The 16372-nt window shown below is 54.2% G+C and overlaps 3 protein-coding genes across 3 annotated transcripts; 1 reads left to right on the plus strand and 2 right to left on the minus strand.

Moving 5' to 3' along the window:
* Nucleotides 1-675: 675 nt before the first annotated feature.
* On the plus strand, nt 676-1948 carry GCG54_00013568 (uncharacterized protein; the record flags this gene model as incomplete). The annotated part of the gene is made up of 3 exons (XM_045413420.1): nt 676-1118; nt 1177-1648; nt 1922-1948. The coding sequence occupies 3 exons, from the start codon at nt 676-678 to the stop codon at nt 1946-1948; spliced, it is 942 nt and encodes a 313-aa protein (XP_045265054.1).
* A 3131-nt stretch (nt 1949-5079) lies between these two features.
* On the minus strand, nt 5080-6545 carry GCG54_00013569 (uncharacterized protein; the record flags this gene model as incomplete). The annotated part of the gene is made up of 2 exons (XM_045413421.1): nt 5080-5378; nt 5429-6545. 2 exons carry the CDS (start codon nt 6543-6545, stop codon nt 5080-5082), a joined length of 1416 nt encoding a protein of 471 aa, XP_045265055.1.
* Nucleotides 6546-11513: 4968 nt separating this feature from the next.
* GCG54_00013570 (Protein memo-1-like) lies at nt 11514-15162 on the minus strand (the record flags this gene model as incomplete). The annotated part of the gene is made up of 6 exons (XM_045413422.1): nt 11514-12315; nt 12386-12708; nt 12970-13984; nt 14035-14123; nt 14173-14683; nt 14735-15162. 6 exons carry the CDS (start codon nt 15160-15162, stop codon nt 11514-11516), a joined length of 3168 nt encoding a protein of 1055 aa, XP_045265056.1.
* Nucleotides 15163-16372: the final 1210 nt, after the last annotated feature.

Genomic DNA, 16372 nt, shown 5'->3' on the forward strand with positions numbered 1-16372 from the left:
TATTGGAGAGACGTCTTCTCCGGATGAGGTATCGAAGACAGCAAGACGCCATTGCGGATGCAATTTGGCAGAGCCGAAGAATAATGCAGTATTTTCAAAGCCCGAAGCATGATCGGCTACCACTGGCAATGCGGAAGGCCTCAAAAAGACAAGTCAGTCAGGAGTCACGTCAACGATCGCGCATTCGGGGCCTGCTAAGCCGTCAGATGCTGAACTGCGACGCAAGGCGAAGAGTCACAAGAATTTCTGCAAGTCTGGGAGGTGATTCTTCGCGAAAAGATACCCAGTAAGCCGCTTCCTTGTAAGCTAGGCGCATTCCACTGATGGGCAGGCAACTTGTTCTGCTCCAGTTGAGCGGCCATGCAACCGCGCAAACCCAGTGACAGAAGACTCCTCCCCCCGAAGTCGACATCCATGATATGCGCAGCTGTTTTTCGGCGCAGTCTACTTGCATATGCGCGAGTACCAGATGATCATGGGGGCGATGGTCCTAAGCCAATACTGCGCCTTCTGACATGCAGCCCTGCCCAGCATGGAGGTGTGGCAGATCAGGCTGTGGGCATACCCGGACGACCCGTAACGTTGATGAAGTTGGACGATTTCTCCCTCTTCATCCCACTCGAATCGCATCACCCCTCAATCGCGCATCAACTTTACCAGGACTCTACCATCGTCATGGCAGAAGCTCTCGGTACTGCGGCCAGCGTGATTGCCGTGATCGACCTGGCGGGCAAAGCCGTCACTCTAACCTTCAAGCTCAAATGTCTCTGGGACGAAGTCAAAGACGTGCCAGCCGCTCTTCTGGAGAAGGCGGAAGAACTCCAATGTCTCGATGAAATCCTCCGCGATGATGAGATCCACGCTGCCAACAACCCGCTGCCGACACCGGCTTGGAACGACGCCATCATGCAGAAGGCCATGGGCAGGGCTCGCGCTGCGATGGAAGATTTACGAATGACTCTAGATGCGCATAATCGCAGTCTTGAGGACAAACGACGACATAGACGAAAGTTCGCAGCCGCTAGAGTTGTGATTCAGAAGGAGAGTTTGATAGCGATGGAACGGAAACTCGACAATGCTCTGCGCCTTTACAAAATGGCTGAGAGCCGTTACATCTTGTAAGGCCTCTGAGATTGTTCGCTGCTCAGACGACGCTGACTTCTGACACTTGTTTAGCAAAACATGCGCTTCCATAAACGCCCAGCGACTTCATCTCCCGCCCCGGCTTGAATTCGACACGGCCGAAACTCAATCGGAAAATTTCTCGGTCTCAGAAGATAATACGTTCATGTTTGAATCTCCGAGACCAAGCAAGTCATATCTTGCAAAGCAGTCCATGCCAGACTTTGGGGCGATATCTAAAGGCACAACCATCCTGGGCAGACTCCTGTTTGGTCTCAACTATCAAACCTGTCACATTTCCATTCGCATCCCGAGTTGGCTTGGAAATACTGTGTACTCTGTGATGGCCCAGCAGAGTGTGTCAGGTTGGCAGTTGAACTTATCATCTTACGCGGTGGTAGATGAAATCCCATATGGCATTCTAGACGCCGTGGAGGGCGACGATGTCATCGACTTGCAGAGGCGTCTTCATGAAGCAAAGTTGACACCGTATGTTCATAAACAAAACGGCCGTAACCTTCTAATGGTAAGTATACCAGAAGGCTTGCTATCCCCGGCAAGAACCAAATCCTCTGCTTTGACAGGTCCGCTCACCAAAAACCACTTGCAAGCATGCTGTAAAATGGGGCGCTGTCGAGATATCACGATGGCTTTTGCACGCCGGTCTATACCCTGGATCCTTCGGTGAATGGTCACAAACACCGAAAAGCAAGATTTCGGCAAGAATCAAGGCCAGGTGAGTGACACAAGATCCCAATCCCGGCAAATATGAATCTTGGTAGGCTGACGGAATTTGAAGGACTCCACTAGAAAGGCTGCTGTATGATCCCTGGCATTCCGGGAAACTCGAACGTAATGATCAAATCTTACGGATTTTTATGGACTACACGCCAGACATCGCTGAAGAAGATGATGAAATATGGACCTTGGTAGTGCGTAAAAGAACCTTCGAGCAGTATCGCGAGATTCAAAGGATCATGAGTCCTGAATTGCCCTCAGCACCGCTTTCATCTAGGCTGTGGCATTGCTGGGAACTGTTGACGCAGAAGTACTGGACGTTCGGAGAGGTCTTGTGTTTACTACCAGAAGTTGGATCTGTCAGCGCCGAGGTGATCACGTCTTTCCGGCTCATGTCAGAAGAGATACTCGCTCTGTCGCATTTGGTTGGGCTCGGAGTAGGCTGGGAGCTTTTGCAATCAAACGGCGAACTACCCCATCTCCCAAAGAAAGGCAGTTATCATCACGCACTTGGTGAAATTGCAAAATTCAAACCGGGAGATTTGTCAGAGAAGTCAAAGACACTTGCGGAGGAGACGTCGCTTGTCATGATGCTCTGGATCATAATGTATAGGTTCCATTCAAATTCTCCTCAGGAATTTGACTGCATCTTGCAGTCAGCTATAAGGTCTTGGGTAGAGATTTTGTACGCCAATGGGGTCAACCTTCTGGAGTATGGCCACAGAGATAGGTGCTCTGGCTTCTATGATCGAGAGGGAAGAATCCCACGGAGGGCTCAGCAGGCGGGTCATCGGTATACCTATTTCAGAGTTGTTGGGATCACTTACGGAGCGTTGCCTGAACAGTGGAAAGTATGGTGGTCCGTCTATGACATGGAATACGCCGGGGACTTTTGGCGCATGGTTGAAAATCCGGTCTTGAGCATTCCGGGGGGTTGGAAGGATGATTTTGAGTCTTCTGGGGAGGTTAAAGAAGAGAACCTCGTCCCGTGGGATGAGGAAGAGAGGGGAGACTGGGTTGTTTGGTCTGAATACCGCAAAATCAGACCTCCCTGCTAGGGAGTTTTCTTTCGTGTTCGCGCGGGCATAATCACATACAACTCCAGGGCGTTTTGATAACTTGCACATTGCTATTGAGATAGCCGTTACAAACTGAGGCATCTTGCTATTGAAAGAACAAATGGATCACAAAAGCTGCATTCTGAACTGGATCTAACCTATGCGGTCCATCCCGCTAAAACCTACATGTCAAGAAATGGTCCTGTGAGTATGACCATGTAGATCGCGCCCCTGCTCGACTCAATCATTTGACCAGCATCACATACAAGGTTATGCATCAAGTAAACGAATGAGTCCCACGACGCTCCGGCACGACCCTTTGAAGCGCCTCGGATGAGCATCAGGAAACACAAAGATGCGTCGGGCGGGCCAACTATCATGGTCTAACTTACGGAGTAGGTAGCTCAAGAAGCTTGAGAGGAGACTAGACTTAGTGATTAATATAGCTCTGATATAGGTTAGGTGCTATGAAAAGTAGTACTACAACTAGCTTTGTGTTTTCTAGCAAAACTTCACACTGGATCCTCAAGAAGTTACAGAGGGATGCGTTGAACATGGGGCTCATCCCGCCTCTGAATCTGGAGCGCTTAACTTCCTCGAAGTTCCATGAAAAACAACCTCTCTACCGCTCTGCCTCAAAAGAATACCCCCAGTGAATAAACTAAGAGAAATGACCATCGCGCGGGACAAAAACAACACCATTCCTCAAAGCACCCAACCAACCACCTCACAATACCAACAAGCAAGAGACCAAAGAGCCTCCCATCCAGACTTCTCCTACATTCGTCACCGAAAACCCCCAAGAAGGCCATCTGATCGCAGCTCCTGGTTGCTCATTGCGCGGTCAAACAATTCCAAACCCCATCAAGATCCCCTTAAACAGATTCACACCAGCCTTGGGCTATGCTGTGCAGTAAGCAACCAATATAAAAGAACATCATCCTCAACAGCAAGAGTTTTTCCTTTTCCAAGGAGCCACAAATGCAACAGGACCTTCCCATTGTTTACACCTTACTGCCAATGCTGTGAACACACTGCCATCACCTCGCCTCCCCAGCTAACCTCCCACCTCTCAAACTCACCTCACTCCCACAAATCCATCCAAATACCCACAAACCTCCAACCCCGCGTGACGGACACCAGAGCCCCATCACAATCCCAACACCTCACCTCACTAACCACATATGCCAACCATCAGTCCATTCACCGCGCCAAAACACGACAGAGAACCATCCATAACCATGGTCACGGGACATCATTGTGAAAATTGGCTTGGAGAGGCCCATTGTTAGAGAACCAACATTCTAGAACTCCGCGTCCTTTATCAAGAAGTTTCCACCCTCGAGACTCCAGAGCTCACCTGCTACCTTGCCATGTCATACTTTGGGGGGCCGTCACAAAAGCCTCGTTTCCCCAGGCGCGATCCCTCTTGCTATGCCTCTCGTAGATACCACTTGCCTGTAGACATACTACACCAAATGTTTCTATGCTGGACACCTCGACACACTTCACTTGAGGCAAAGACTCTTCTATCATATTAATAATGTCAATTCGGAACCAGACTATATTTACTCAACGTGCCAACGCCCAGAATGCAACAAAACAAAGAATTTTCGCGCCAAAACAACTACCATGCCCCCTCTCCTTCATAGAGGGGAGCATGTTGAATCCAAAAGACGCGACGCACTTTCACAGACAGCAAGTAAAAATCCAACATGGCAAACAGTAAAAGAAAGTCTGGTTACGGGTGGGTATACAAAGAAACACCCTATACGAAATGATCCTTGTTTTGTTTTGCCTCTTCACACAAGGGAAAATATCAAAATCCCCAAGGCCTGGGTTTCCCGGGATCCTTTCTCCCATCATCATCTGCTCTCTTCCCTTCCTTGGTTTTGTTATTCCACCCAAACCGGAAGAGAGACATGTATGTGTGTACTGCTGCAGAAGTAAAAAAGAAGTTTTGCCTTCCCTTTGATCCAGTCCGTCTATAAAAAGGCGAGTAACTCTTATGGTGGTAAACGGTTATGAGAAATCGATCCAGACGTCAAGTCGGAATGACGGGTTATGCGGGATAAGGAGACATGGCGGCCCCGCGGGGCGGCCGGTTAAAGGTGGTATGGAGGTATATTTTGTACAGTGTCGGAGAGGTAGTGTGTGACGTCTAGTTGCGGACAGCGGGCATATCCCACTTTCCACCAACGCGGGCGACGACAGCGGCGTCTTGTACAGCGTCGGGGCTCCACGTGGCGCCCGGTGTGACGATTCGGCGCATGATACGGCTAATCTTTTGCGGGTGGACGGAGCTGACGTCGACGGGTACGCTGTTGGAGAAGGCGGGGAGGGAGCCGAGCTCGAGTGAACGCTTGCGGGCGCCAGCGGCGGGGGCGGCAGCGGTCTGGCCGGGCTTGATGACGGCGAAGTAGATGGCGACGACGGCGGCGATGATGGCGATAATGAGGACTGGGCTGAGTTAGTGGCAAATTGGAACATAGCCTCGCTGGAGCACTTACCGCAGATACCCAGGCACCACCACTTCTTCTTGCGGGTCTTGCGCGCCGTGTTCACGGCCACGCCGATCTCCTGGTTACCCTTGTCGAGGTTCTCGACAACCTCCTCGCCCTTCTGCTCGATCTGCGTAACGGCGGCCTCCTGCTGGACGACGAGGACGTCCATGTCCTGGAAGAGCTGAGCCAGCTCGACCATCTGCTGCTCAATCTTCTGCAGGGCAGCCTGGCGGTCCTGGACGGCAGACAGCACGGCATTGGCCTGCTGTTGGCGACCGGACTGCATGACAGCCTGCTGGAAAATCTGGGCACCGGCGCCGGCATCCTCCACAGCCTCACGGACCTCGCGCTCGTCAGCGTCAGGGCGCACAATGCGGTACTGACGGGCCATCTGGTCCTGGGTGCGCTTGCGGAACTGGGACTCGACCTGCTGGTACTGCTGGATGGCGCCCTTCAGGCGGCGGTCGACGCGGCCGACCTGCGGCGAGTTCTTGGGCGTCTGGCCTTCGGGGGTGGACTTGACCTGGCGGACGCGGTCTGTGAGGGAGCGGTACTGGGTCATCGTCTCGGAGGAGAGGGCGTCGAGCTGGCGGGCGGTGGCGGAGTTCGCGGAGGTGTCCGCGTCGGTGAGTGTTCGCTCTTGCAGCATGCGGAGCTGGTTGAGGTTCTGCTCGATCTGGTCGATGCCTTGGTCGATGGATCGGCACTCGTTAAGGATCGCGTTAGGGTCGGAGGACTGGCCGAAGCCACCAGCGTTTTGGGCGAGGGATTCCATTTCGACGTTCGTTCCTGCGAGGGACGCGTGTGAGCGATGCGAGCGAGGACGACCGTCGCGGTCATGGAGCATACCGTATTGGTCCCTACCCATTTGTGGTCCGTTGTTATATCTAGATCCTCCGTAGGGAGACGGCCCTGAGCCGAAAGATTGCTGGGGAGGGCCTCTCATGGGGGCGCCGTAGCCTCCGCCCCCTGAAGGGGAGTCATCGCGCTGGTCAAAGGGGTTTTGACGACCACCGTATCTGTCATTAGTTGAGTCTGTTAGTCTACCGCGGGAGAGGTCGTATTCGTCGTCGTGGGCGCCGTCGGCTCCTGAAGACAGAGAAACATACCCGTACTGTGCCATGATGTTAGTTTCGGCTTCGGACACCAGTGGAGGAGGACTGGATTAGGAGAGGTAGGGAGGTGAGGTCGAGAGAAAGGCGGTAGAGTGGTAAAAAGCAAGCAACACCATACAAATGCAACGCAACCAGGCTGAAGCAAGAATGAATGATGTGCAGAAAAAGGTTGGTGATCGATCCAAAGTCAAAATGTTTGTGCTTGGGGGGTTTGGGTTGGGTTGCGATTGCGGAAAAGGGAGCGACCGGGTGGAGGACATTCGACTTCGAGAAGGGGGGGAGAAAGGCCAGAACATGTGCCTTGTGCCTCTGGGGGGTTTGACACAGCGCGACACACAGAGAGTCAGGCCAATGGCAGAGAAAGGCACGACGCAATGCAACGTCGGTAGGGCAGGGCAGTGGGTGCAATGGGTGCAAAGAGACTGGGAGAGAACAGGAACAGGGCGGCGGTCGAAACGCCGGAAGTGCGAGGGTTGGGGTGAAACACTGACACTCATGGCTGCTTCTGCGAAGCGCGTAGGCTTCTTCCTTGCGCGACGACGGGGCGATTTTTCAAAGAGGATTGATTTCTCGCAGTCGAGGTGTCGTCGGTCGCGCGACGCAAAGGAAAGAAGTCGGATCGATCAATGCCTTTTTGTCTTTGGTTTTATTTCTTTGGTAGGTAGGCAGGCAGGCAGGCAGTATCGATGAGGTGGTAGAAGCAATTGAGTACGGGCAGAATGGGCTGTTTCCAAGGAGGGAGATGAGACGGATTTTGTCGACAGATGGAATGTTGCAGTGTCCAAGAGTGACAGCGTAACGGCAGCGACAGCGATGAGAAGACGAGAAAAGGTCTTGGTGTCTCTTTTTGGTGGTGGATGTGGATAAAAAAGAGAGGAACCAGGAGACAGGGAAGGCGACGCTGGGCCGGGGGTGGCTCTTTCTGTGGGTAGATTGCTCAGGGGAGAAGCGAGACGAGGCGAGGAGGTGCGAATGGGCCGGGCCACCTTTGGATTAGATTCCACGTTGGATTGATTGACTGATGGAAGTGCACTGCTGCTGCTGCTTGGTATTGCTGCTGGGTTCAGTGCTGGTGCGCGGGAGGTGTGGCTTGAGGCGCTTCTTTGTAGCAGAAATTCGAATTGTCTGTGAGCAGCTGGGAAGGGGGGCCCTGGCTGCGGAATGATCGCCGTTTAGGTAGCGAGAGATGATGGAGGGTCCGTGTTGATTATGAGAGGCAGCCGTTGCAGAGGGCTGGTTTATTTTTGTTCGTATTTCGTCGCCGTCCTTTTCTGACTGATGGCCGCCGTCGTGAGTAAGGCTGCTGCTGTAGTCTGTTGTATGTTTTGTATGCAAGGTACTTGTTGTTGTTCGTGGTCGAGTAACTTTTGATGGTTCGAGATACTTGGCACACACTGATGATGATGAAGGTAAGGTACCGGCTAAGGTCCAGAGTGGTGACAGCGACAGGGGCAATGCAACACACGCAAGGGAAAGGGGCGCGGGTGCTTGCTGCGTGCTGCGTGCGGCGTGCGGCGTGCAGGAACTCCTCCCAAGAGCGAGGACGGTCCCAGACTCCCAGTGGGTGGTGTCTCGACTCAGGGCACTTGCGTGGCCTCTGATTGGTCGGAGGGCGGGGCGATGAATGGACCCTGAAGCTTGGACTCACTCCCCTACTTGGACTACGGGAGTTGTTACTTCGTCGAGTCGCTGCTCTTTTTCGGGTGTGGTGTAACACGCCCGAGGCGAATAAACTTGAGGCGCCGCGCGGGAGATGCGAGGACGACGTCCCGATCAGTTAATGCACCAGCTCCAAAAAGCGGTTATTGGTGACGTTGGGCGACGGTTGCTGACTGAATTTCCCCTCCTTTTCTCTGTTAAAGACTGAGGTAAGGCCTGAGCAACTTTTGGCTTTTGATGCTCCGTTATGCCTAAGGTGCTTCCTTTCTGGCTGTATTGCTCGCTGACTGACCGTTCGTGCCAAATGTGCAAACCCAGAGACTCCAGAAGGCTAACGCTGTTGAGGTGCTGATTGACCAATGCACAGCCTGCCAAACGTTGCTGAACTTGCGGCTTCGAGCGGTCTCGTGACGACACTGCGCCGGCAAAGTATCAATGGGCAATGGGGGAGGAGGCAACTTTGAGCCTGCCGCTGCAGGGATGTCGTCGACGGCCCAAGTCGTGAGCGAATCGAATCGCGTCCCGTCTGGCCGCTTTCTGCGTCTTGCTTCGGTCGCAGCGTCTTTTTTTACCGGCCAACGAAAGGCCGCTGCTGAGGGTGCTGTTGAAACCCACGCACGCAGATTGCTGTCCAATCAAGTTTGCTGACAGTACTGGTTCGTTTCGCGGGATTCTTTTTTGTTTCCTGCGCTGCTGGCGTGCCGATGGTGGTGCACTGCGTGTTCGTGTTGGCCCGCAGTGGTGATGCCTGGCTTCAATGCCTTCGGTGGTGTGTGGTGTGTGTGTGGACGGGTCGGGTCGATCAATGCCCACGACGGTCGTTGTGAGCGAGTCGAATCAACCACCTTCACCTATCTCTGAGACGTTGACTTTTTTGCTTTCCAATCGGTTGATTGGACTTTTCTTTCTTTTTCAGTGACAGTCGAATGGTGGTGGTGACTGTGTGTTTCGGCGATGGGCGGGCCCCAGAAAACAAGCAACACCAAGAAACCGGGGGCAGTGGTGATGCTGGAACTGAAGACTGGGTGATCGAGACGTACTTCGAGGGAAAAATTGGGAAAAGGAATAAAAACCAAGAAGACCCCGTCAGCAATCCAGAAAATGGGAACGCCGCCTCTTAAACCATCCACACACACCATCTCATCTACAGCTCCTCCTCCCCCCAAAGAAGGAAAAGGAAAATCAGGCTGGGCCAGAACGGAACAAAAAGACCAACCCAAATTAACACAATCCAGTCAAGAGAATCCTTCCGGCCACTGTGCTGCAGCAGACCAGACAGCTGCAGCTTCCTACACCTACACACCCCGCTCTCCAGCTTACGGTCTCGGAAAACCACCAAAAGAGCTAAGGCTACACGAAAAAAAGAGGCTTGCCATCTGCATGTGTTGTCTCCCCCCTTCGCTTCACCTCACCCCTCCGCTCTCCCAAAGTTCCGTCCGTCTCCGTGGACATGTGTCTGTCTGTACGGCTGAGCTTAGCCTCACCCTCATCCAAGACTTCAAGCTAAGCTGGGCATCAGCTTCTCCGAAAAAGGTGCGGTAAACTCTGGGGTTTCCCCATCATCCGGTATTCCATGTTTCTTCCGCCTGGGGAGCAATGATGATGTAGCCAGCTCCCAAGAAGAACCCCCGACGTCAGGAACACCACAGAAAACACCCCCGGCCGCTCACCTTCCTTCGCCTACTTTTAGACTCGGTCTGCTGCAAGCCGTAAGCCCATCGGTCCCCATCGTCAGCAGGCTGGGCGGGTTCGAACTTGCCCGCGAACGGCTAGAGCCCACCCGACCAGTTCAGCCCCGTCGCCGATGGACTTGATCCCCGCCATACCGGGGGTATTCGTACGTGCAAACACAGGTGCCTAACAGCTTTGCTTACTATGGAGCTTTCGATCAAATCCGCAGCCGCACGAAGAGGCGCGGGTTATCAAGCTCAGCTCGCCAAGGACATCAATTCAAAGTCCTACGGAGTTTTCCCACCCAACGGACACAGCCTTCCACACCGTCCCGTTTACATCGACCGGCCGGCTCCCAATCCCGCCTCACACCTGCGCCTTCCGCCGGGACGAAGCACTTCCTCCCAGGTGCTCCCTTGAAAATGCACCACTGAATCCGCTGCAGTCCGGCCACAAGCAGCGGTCCAGATCCTTGGCCCGAAGAACTCTGAATTGTGCCCCCTTCAGAAGACTGGGAATATCCCATTTGGACACTCGTTGCGCCAAAGTCAATGCTGAGCATTCTTCTCAGAAAAGGGAAAAAAAGAAGAAATCTTGTTCGCTGCCGGCGTTGGCATCGCCACGACGCGCGGGGTACGCTAGTATCTCCGAGGAGGGGAAGCAAGTCTGCCTTCCCACCCCCTCAACTTCCTCGATGAAGCTTTTGATCACGCATTCCATTGCTCTCCGCCTGTCCACAAAGTATCCCGAGAATACCCAGAACAAGCCCGCAACGCTTAGCCCTATCGTGCCCAAGAACGCTGCTGGCTACACCACATGTCCCATCCCTTGGCGCCAAGGGAGGAAAGGACAGTCCCATAGGGCTGTGCAGCATTCTCCCACCAGGACCTTCCCTCCCACACCGTGAAAAGATCTGAGTTGCTTCGTCATCCCGAACGGGACAGCCAACGGCCCTTCCCCTTCCCCTCCCCCGACTGCATAGTACGGAATATCGGCTTGAATAAGATCAGACCCGAGCGGCGCCGTCGCGTTCATGCGAGCCGGCCGGCGGCCGTTTTACTTATACCACCCCATATCTGGCCTTTCGTCTCTTTTGGGCCGTGTGCGACATTGTGGTGTCTTTGACCTCTGTGGTGACTTTGGGATGAAATGTAGTCAGTGGTTTTGGTCGTGGGATTGTGAGCCCACGTGCCTACCAAGTGATGAAGTATGTCTGTGGTATGGAAAGCTGCAGCTGCTTCGGCCGTCTGACGCTATCGTGCTCTCAGAACTGGGGTGCGCTCACGAACTTAGCTGAAGAGTTTTGGCGAACCCAAGTTTTCGAACATGAGAAGATATATGAACGATTCAACATGAGTCTGGAGAAACTCTCTCAATCTATCTTGTCTGTTCGGAAAGAACTAGATGCTGCATAGGTGCACAAACCACACCATCGCATTACACAGTGACAAAAAGCTTGTCTATTCAACTCTCTGCGTGTCATGCTCTCCCTGCCATATCGTCGGTTTGAAACCCGTGTCTAACCCACCTCAGAAAACTCCTTCATGCCACACACGCCTGTACCATCCCCTTTCCCGACCGATTGAACACCAAAATCCGAAAACTCCTCATTTCTCAACAAGCCTTCTCGCGATACTCCCCGACCCTCATACCACAGCATACGCCGAGACATAACTCACGCTCGAGTCGCTTGGCTCCGTCACCATGCTGCTCCGCTGGTACTGCACAAGCCTGAACACCGGGTGCCCCTCGCCGAGCTCCTCCAGCGCGGCCATCGTCACCCCGATCGGGTGCCGCCCGCAGACCGTGTTCTTCGTCTGCTTGAGGTTGTCGTAGAAGTTGCTGTGCTTGCCCGTCTTGATCGCCTCGATCGCGAGGTCGTCCACCATCTTGATCGTCTCGTGGATCGGCGGCCCATCCGGCGCGCTGTACCCGCGCAGCCGCTGCATGCCCTCGACCGTGCCGTCGGGCGAGTACACCGTGTAGTCGAAGTGGCTGCCCCAATGGCAAAAGTCCGAGCTCACAATGAACGCGTTCTCCGGGTCCTTGAGGTACGGCGCGAGCCACTTCCCGACCTCCTTCTCCTCGGCCTTGTTGTTGTCGCCGACGAGGATCGGGACCAGGGTGGGGAAGTTCTCCTCCGCGCCAAAGGTCTGCTGGAGGCGCTTGAAGAGGTAGGGCAGGTGCATCTCGAGCGAGTGCTCCTTGTCGTCGTTGCGGACCGGCATGTCGGCGACGCCGTCCCGGGCGCGGATCTCGGCGGTGACCTCCTCGTCGACGCGCAGCGTGCCCCAGGGCGTGCCGTAGTTCTTGTACGTCGTGACGGCGACCCCGCGGAGGTAGTAGGTGTGCGAGGGCCCGAGGAGGAAGACGCGCTTGGCTTTGGAGAGGTCGAGGGCTTTGTAGGCCCAGGCTGCCGTCGGGCCGGAGTAGGAGTAGCCCGCATGACTGGCGAGATGGTGGTTAATCGTCTGGCAGTTTTGAGGAGATAGTTGGCATGGGAAAGGAAGAGACTCACGGCGCGATGATGACCCTGGCGCCGGGGACAGGCAAGCCGTCGCCGTCAATCTGGTCCGGGACGTCGGACAAGAACCCGTCGAGCTGCTTGGACAGCCTGGTCGGGTCGCCGGTGTACCATTCACCCTGTTTTCCGGGCCGACGTGTGCTGCCGGAAGCCATGTTTGCGTGTTGAATGGAAGTTTGGTAGAGTAGACCTCGGCGCTGGAGAGATTGGTTGTAGAAACCCACGAAATGTTGCTTGCTAAAAGGTATAGCTGGTAGACAGCTAGAGCTTGGGAAGTAGCAGACAGCTGAGTGACCTGATCTGCCCCTTGCCCCGCACTGCGGGAGCTTGAAGCATATCAGGGCGGGCTATGACGAATGCGCGGGGGGAGCTCCTGCCCACCTATGGCGGGGTACCCAGTGGGGCCGATAAAGCCGCCCGGCCTGCCCCGAGATGGCCCGGTTTAAGCGCCGACGCAGCCCCTCCGCAGCGCTTAAATTCCCAGGGTTGTAACCGTCAACTCAGAAGATGTGGGAAAATCTATGTTGGGCCAGAGATAATGAGAGAGCGAGTGAAAGAACCGAATGGCTTCAATCAACCCAACTGCCAGGCATGACAACTCTCGGCGCCTCCACAGTCCTCCAGAACTCCCCCGCAAAAGCCTCCCACTCTACCAGCCATCGAACCCTCCAATCTTTAGCGTGAGGACCGTAGTCTAGAGCAATGATGCGAATGGGCATCCAGTATCTGTCGCTCCGGTCGAACTCCGCGTCGACCGCGTTCATCCACGACTCTTTGCTCGGCTCTTGCAGCTCATAGCGTACTGTGATTCGGGAAGCGTTAATCGCGTCGCTGTCGAATGCGCCTTTGACCTCTGGGCACAACTTCTGAGCCATCACCTCGCCTTTCCCATATTTTAACAAGTCCACGCCCGCTTCCTGTAAATCTTGCAGCCACTGTCCAAGGACCCGTTGAAAAACGCTGTCCCACTTCGAATCCGGAATCTCGGGCGCCAGGCGACACAGAGCGCCGCCGAGGAGGGACGTCAACGGTGTACCTTTCCAGGCCGGCACCCGGAACCAGTCCCAAGGCACAACCGTCTCTACGCCGTGCAAGTCTTCGCTATCCGCGGACTCGACCGTCTCGATCACGACGTCGCTCCAGGAATCCGTGTACGACCGCGCCCGGAAAGCCTTCGGGTCGTACTGCAGCTCGTCCGCGAGTCTCTTGCCCAACGCTATCGCGGCAGAGTGGACCAGCGAGAGCTTCTCGCTCACAGACTCGCGTGTGTCCGCGGGCGTGACGGCCTTGGTGACGGGGTTGAGCAAGCGTCTGTATGTCGTCGCGTCGCGGACGAGAAACGAGCCGAGGCGGACGGCTTCTGCGCGGTCTCGTATCGGGAGACGTTGGTAGTTCCGCAGGAACTGGGACTGGTACACGCGGAGGAAGTCGTCACTTTGGGAGAACTCGGCCACGAAGTTGAACAGGCGCTCAACTGTGAGAGTGTCTGAAGTATACGCGGCCGACTCGAATAGAGCGACGAGGGATGCATGGTTTTCGTCATCTGCTCCGGTGAAGTTCTGACGGGAGACGACTATGGCGTCTATAGGATTGCTGGCTCTATGGTTAGGAGATTCAATGGTTTGATGAGTCGGACAACTTACTAGCCATGCTTTTCGCGCTCATCGTCGGCAGGCACACCCTTTCTGATGAGCATTTCGCAGACCTCCAGCCTCTCCTCTTTTGCGGCGAGCTGGGTGCGTGTTAGCTTTCAGCCCCGTCGAGTACATTTAAGCACGCACGTATAGTAAGGAGCGGCCCGCCTCGTTCCTATCGAAGGGCGAGGCCTGCCCCGTTCTGAAGAGTTTTGTTAACTCTCGGATGTCCCCCTGCTCGGCAGCTTTAAAGACAGGCGCGGTCTTCGGTCGGATGTTGTAAGAGTGGAAGCGATACTGCCACCCTGTCCAGCGCAATTCTGTGACGCGCTGAGACCAGGGAATCTGTAGGGACGCGATCCATCCCTCATCGTTTCGTGAGCGGCGGAATGCATATCTTCCAAATAAGGTGGTTTCGAAATATGACGGCCAATTCCGACTTTTTTGCCCCTTATCCATCTGACCGGAATCGTCCTTCTGAGAGACCATAGTGCCAGAGGACATTTTGTCTATCATAGGCAACGACTCAGCTCTCATCATCTGGACTACAGCCTGCGCCGTCTTCTGTATCACATCCTCTTGACAAGCAATGCTATATTCTCTGACTCGATTCGACGTTTGGCTGACAATGATCTCTTCGGATAGCTCAGCTTTTACCCTACACACTCATATCAGCAGACGCGCTGTCACAGAAGACCACGAAGCTTACAGGTGAAACAGGGAAATCGCCAGCTGCATCAACTCCATCGCCCAGGCAAGCTCGCTCTCGAGCGCCGCCAACTCCTCCTTCTTGAGGGAGATGATCTTGAACGAGTTAACATGACGCCTCAGCTTGCGTTTCGGCTGCTGGACTAAGGCGCTCATCTTCTCAACGTGCGCAAGGAGCGCTGCCTCAGCATCGCGGACGTGCTCGAGGCACTGCTGGGCCGCCGGGCGCGCGCGCAGGTTGGGGTGGCGCGCAAACTCGTCTTCAATCTGAATGATTATCTGTTTGAATAGTTTCAACTTGTGAATGCGTGATTGGAGTTCTCGTGGGAGCTGTTTGACCTGCTCCCACAGCTGGATGGCTTGGACGATTGTTTTGCCGGCGCCCACGCCAACTTGGACGAAGGCAAATCCACTTGCTGCTATCTCCATGATTCTTTCGCAGGTCTGTTAGAACATCAAGCGTACACAACTTGAGAGTCGGAATATGCTGTGAGAACTCGTTCGCCAGCCCTCGAAATGCAGAACGACTCTTGACGATCGGAGGCAGAATTGAAGAATGAGAGGCATCATGCCACAAAACCTGCAATGAAATGCCGAAAGACCTCCTCTTGCCCCAAAGACATGATTCTGCCCTGCCATCGCCCAGCGGCACAGTCGCGGCGGGCGCTGCGGGCCGCTCCTCTCCTGCTGCATGGGTTCAGCGGCTAAGGTTGCATGGGTCTCAGCCATTCAAGAATCAAGAATCTGGGTCTTCTGTCGGTGGCCCAACCAACAGAAACAGTGACGACTCAATACAACTAATGTCAAGCACTGCCACACTTGGTGTATTCATGAGTCGACACGTCGAGGCAGATGCCACCCCCGAACCTCGACTCCGAGAGCTGACGGAGCATTCTCTTCTCACCAACCGTCGTAAGATTTACAGATTTTGAAAATACTTCCTGGGATATGAGTGATTCTATCATATTGAGGATCCGTTCAAAATCTAGTACAGCGCTCTAATTATGCGTTATTCAGATTGAATGACACCAGCTTCTGTGTTCCTCAGACCCTGGGGGTTTCGTTTTCTCAGTCGTGATCTTCGTTGAAGACGTCAAGTTCGTCTTGTCAACTCTAAGGAATACTATCCGTCAGCTTCTCAACCATATTTCAGAAGTCTCCAGGTCGTAAAGGACCACAATAGCTGCTGAATCGAATCATGGTGGCGTCGAATTGGAAGCAGTGCGACTCAAGTAATGAGGACCTCGTTTGATATGATCTGGTTGCCTCTCAGTTAACCTCTAAGCAATACCGCCTCGGCGTGTGGAAACCCACAACAATGATTGGAGATCAAGAAATCAACTCTGGACCCGTCTACTACGGCCAGTCTCATCCGCTGCGTTGTCTCAGCTGTGAGTGAACCATGCGATAGGTCGTTACTCCCATTGGATTCGGGTCGGTTAGCGCAGTTGCCTTTCGTTGCCTTTTCACTGCAATTTAAACCCACCCCGATGGAATGAATCTGCTCCAGTGCCTACAGCGCCAAGCTCCGAGGCTGTGTTCCCCGCTCAGTCCTTGTCTGCATCCATGGATATTATTGAGTAAGGCGACCTATCAACGCCAGCTATTTGCTTTGCATGGCTGCCAAGCTGTCCTTGAA

Source organism: Colletotrichum gloeosporioides (assembly GCF_011800055.1).
Source record: "Colletotrichum gloeosporioides strain Lc1 chromosome Unknown consensus_38, whole genome shotgun sequence".
Classification (NCBI taxonomy): Eukaryota; Fungi; Ascomycota; class Sordariomycetes; order Glomerellales; family Glomerellaceae; genus Colletotrichum; species Colletotrichum gloeosporioides.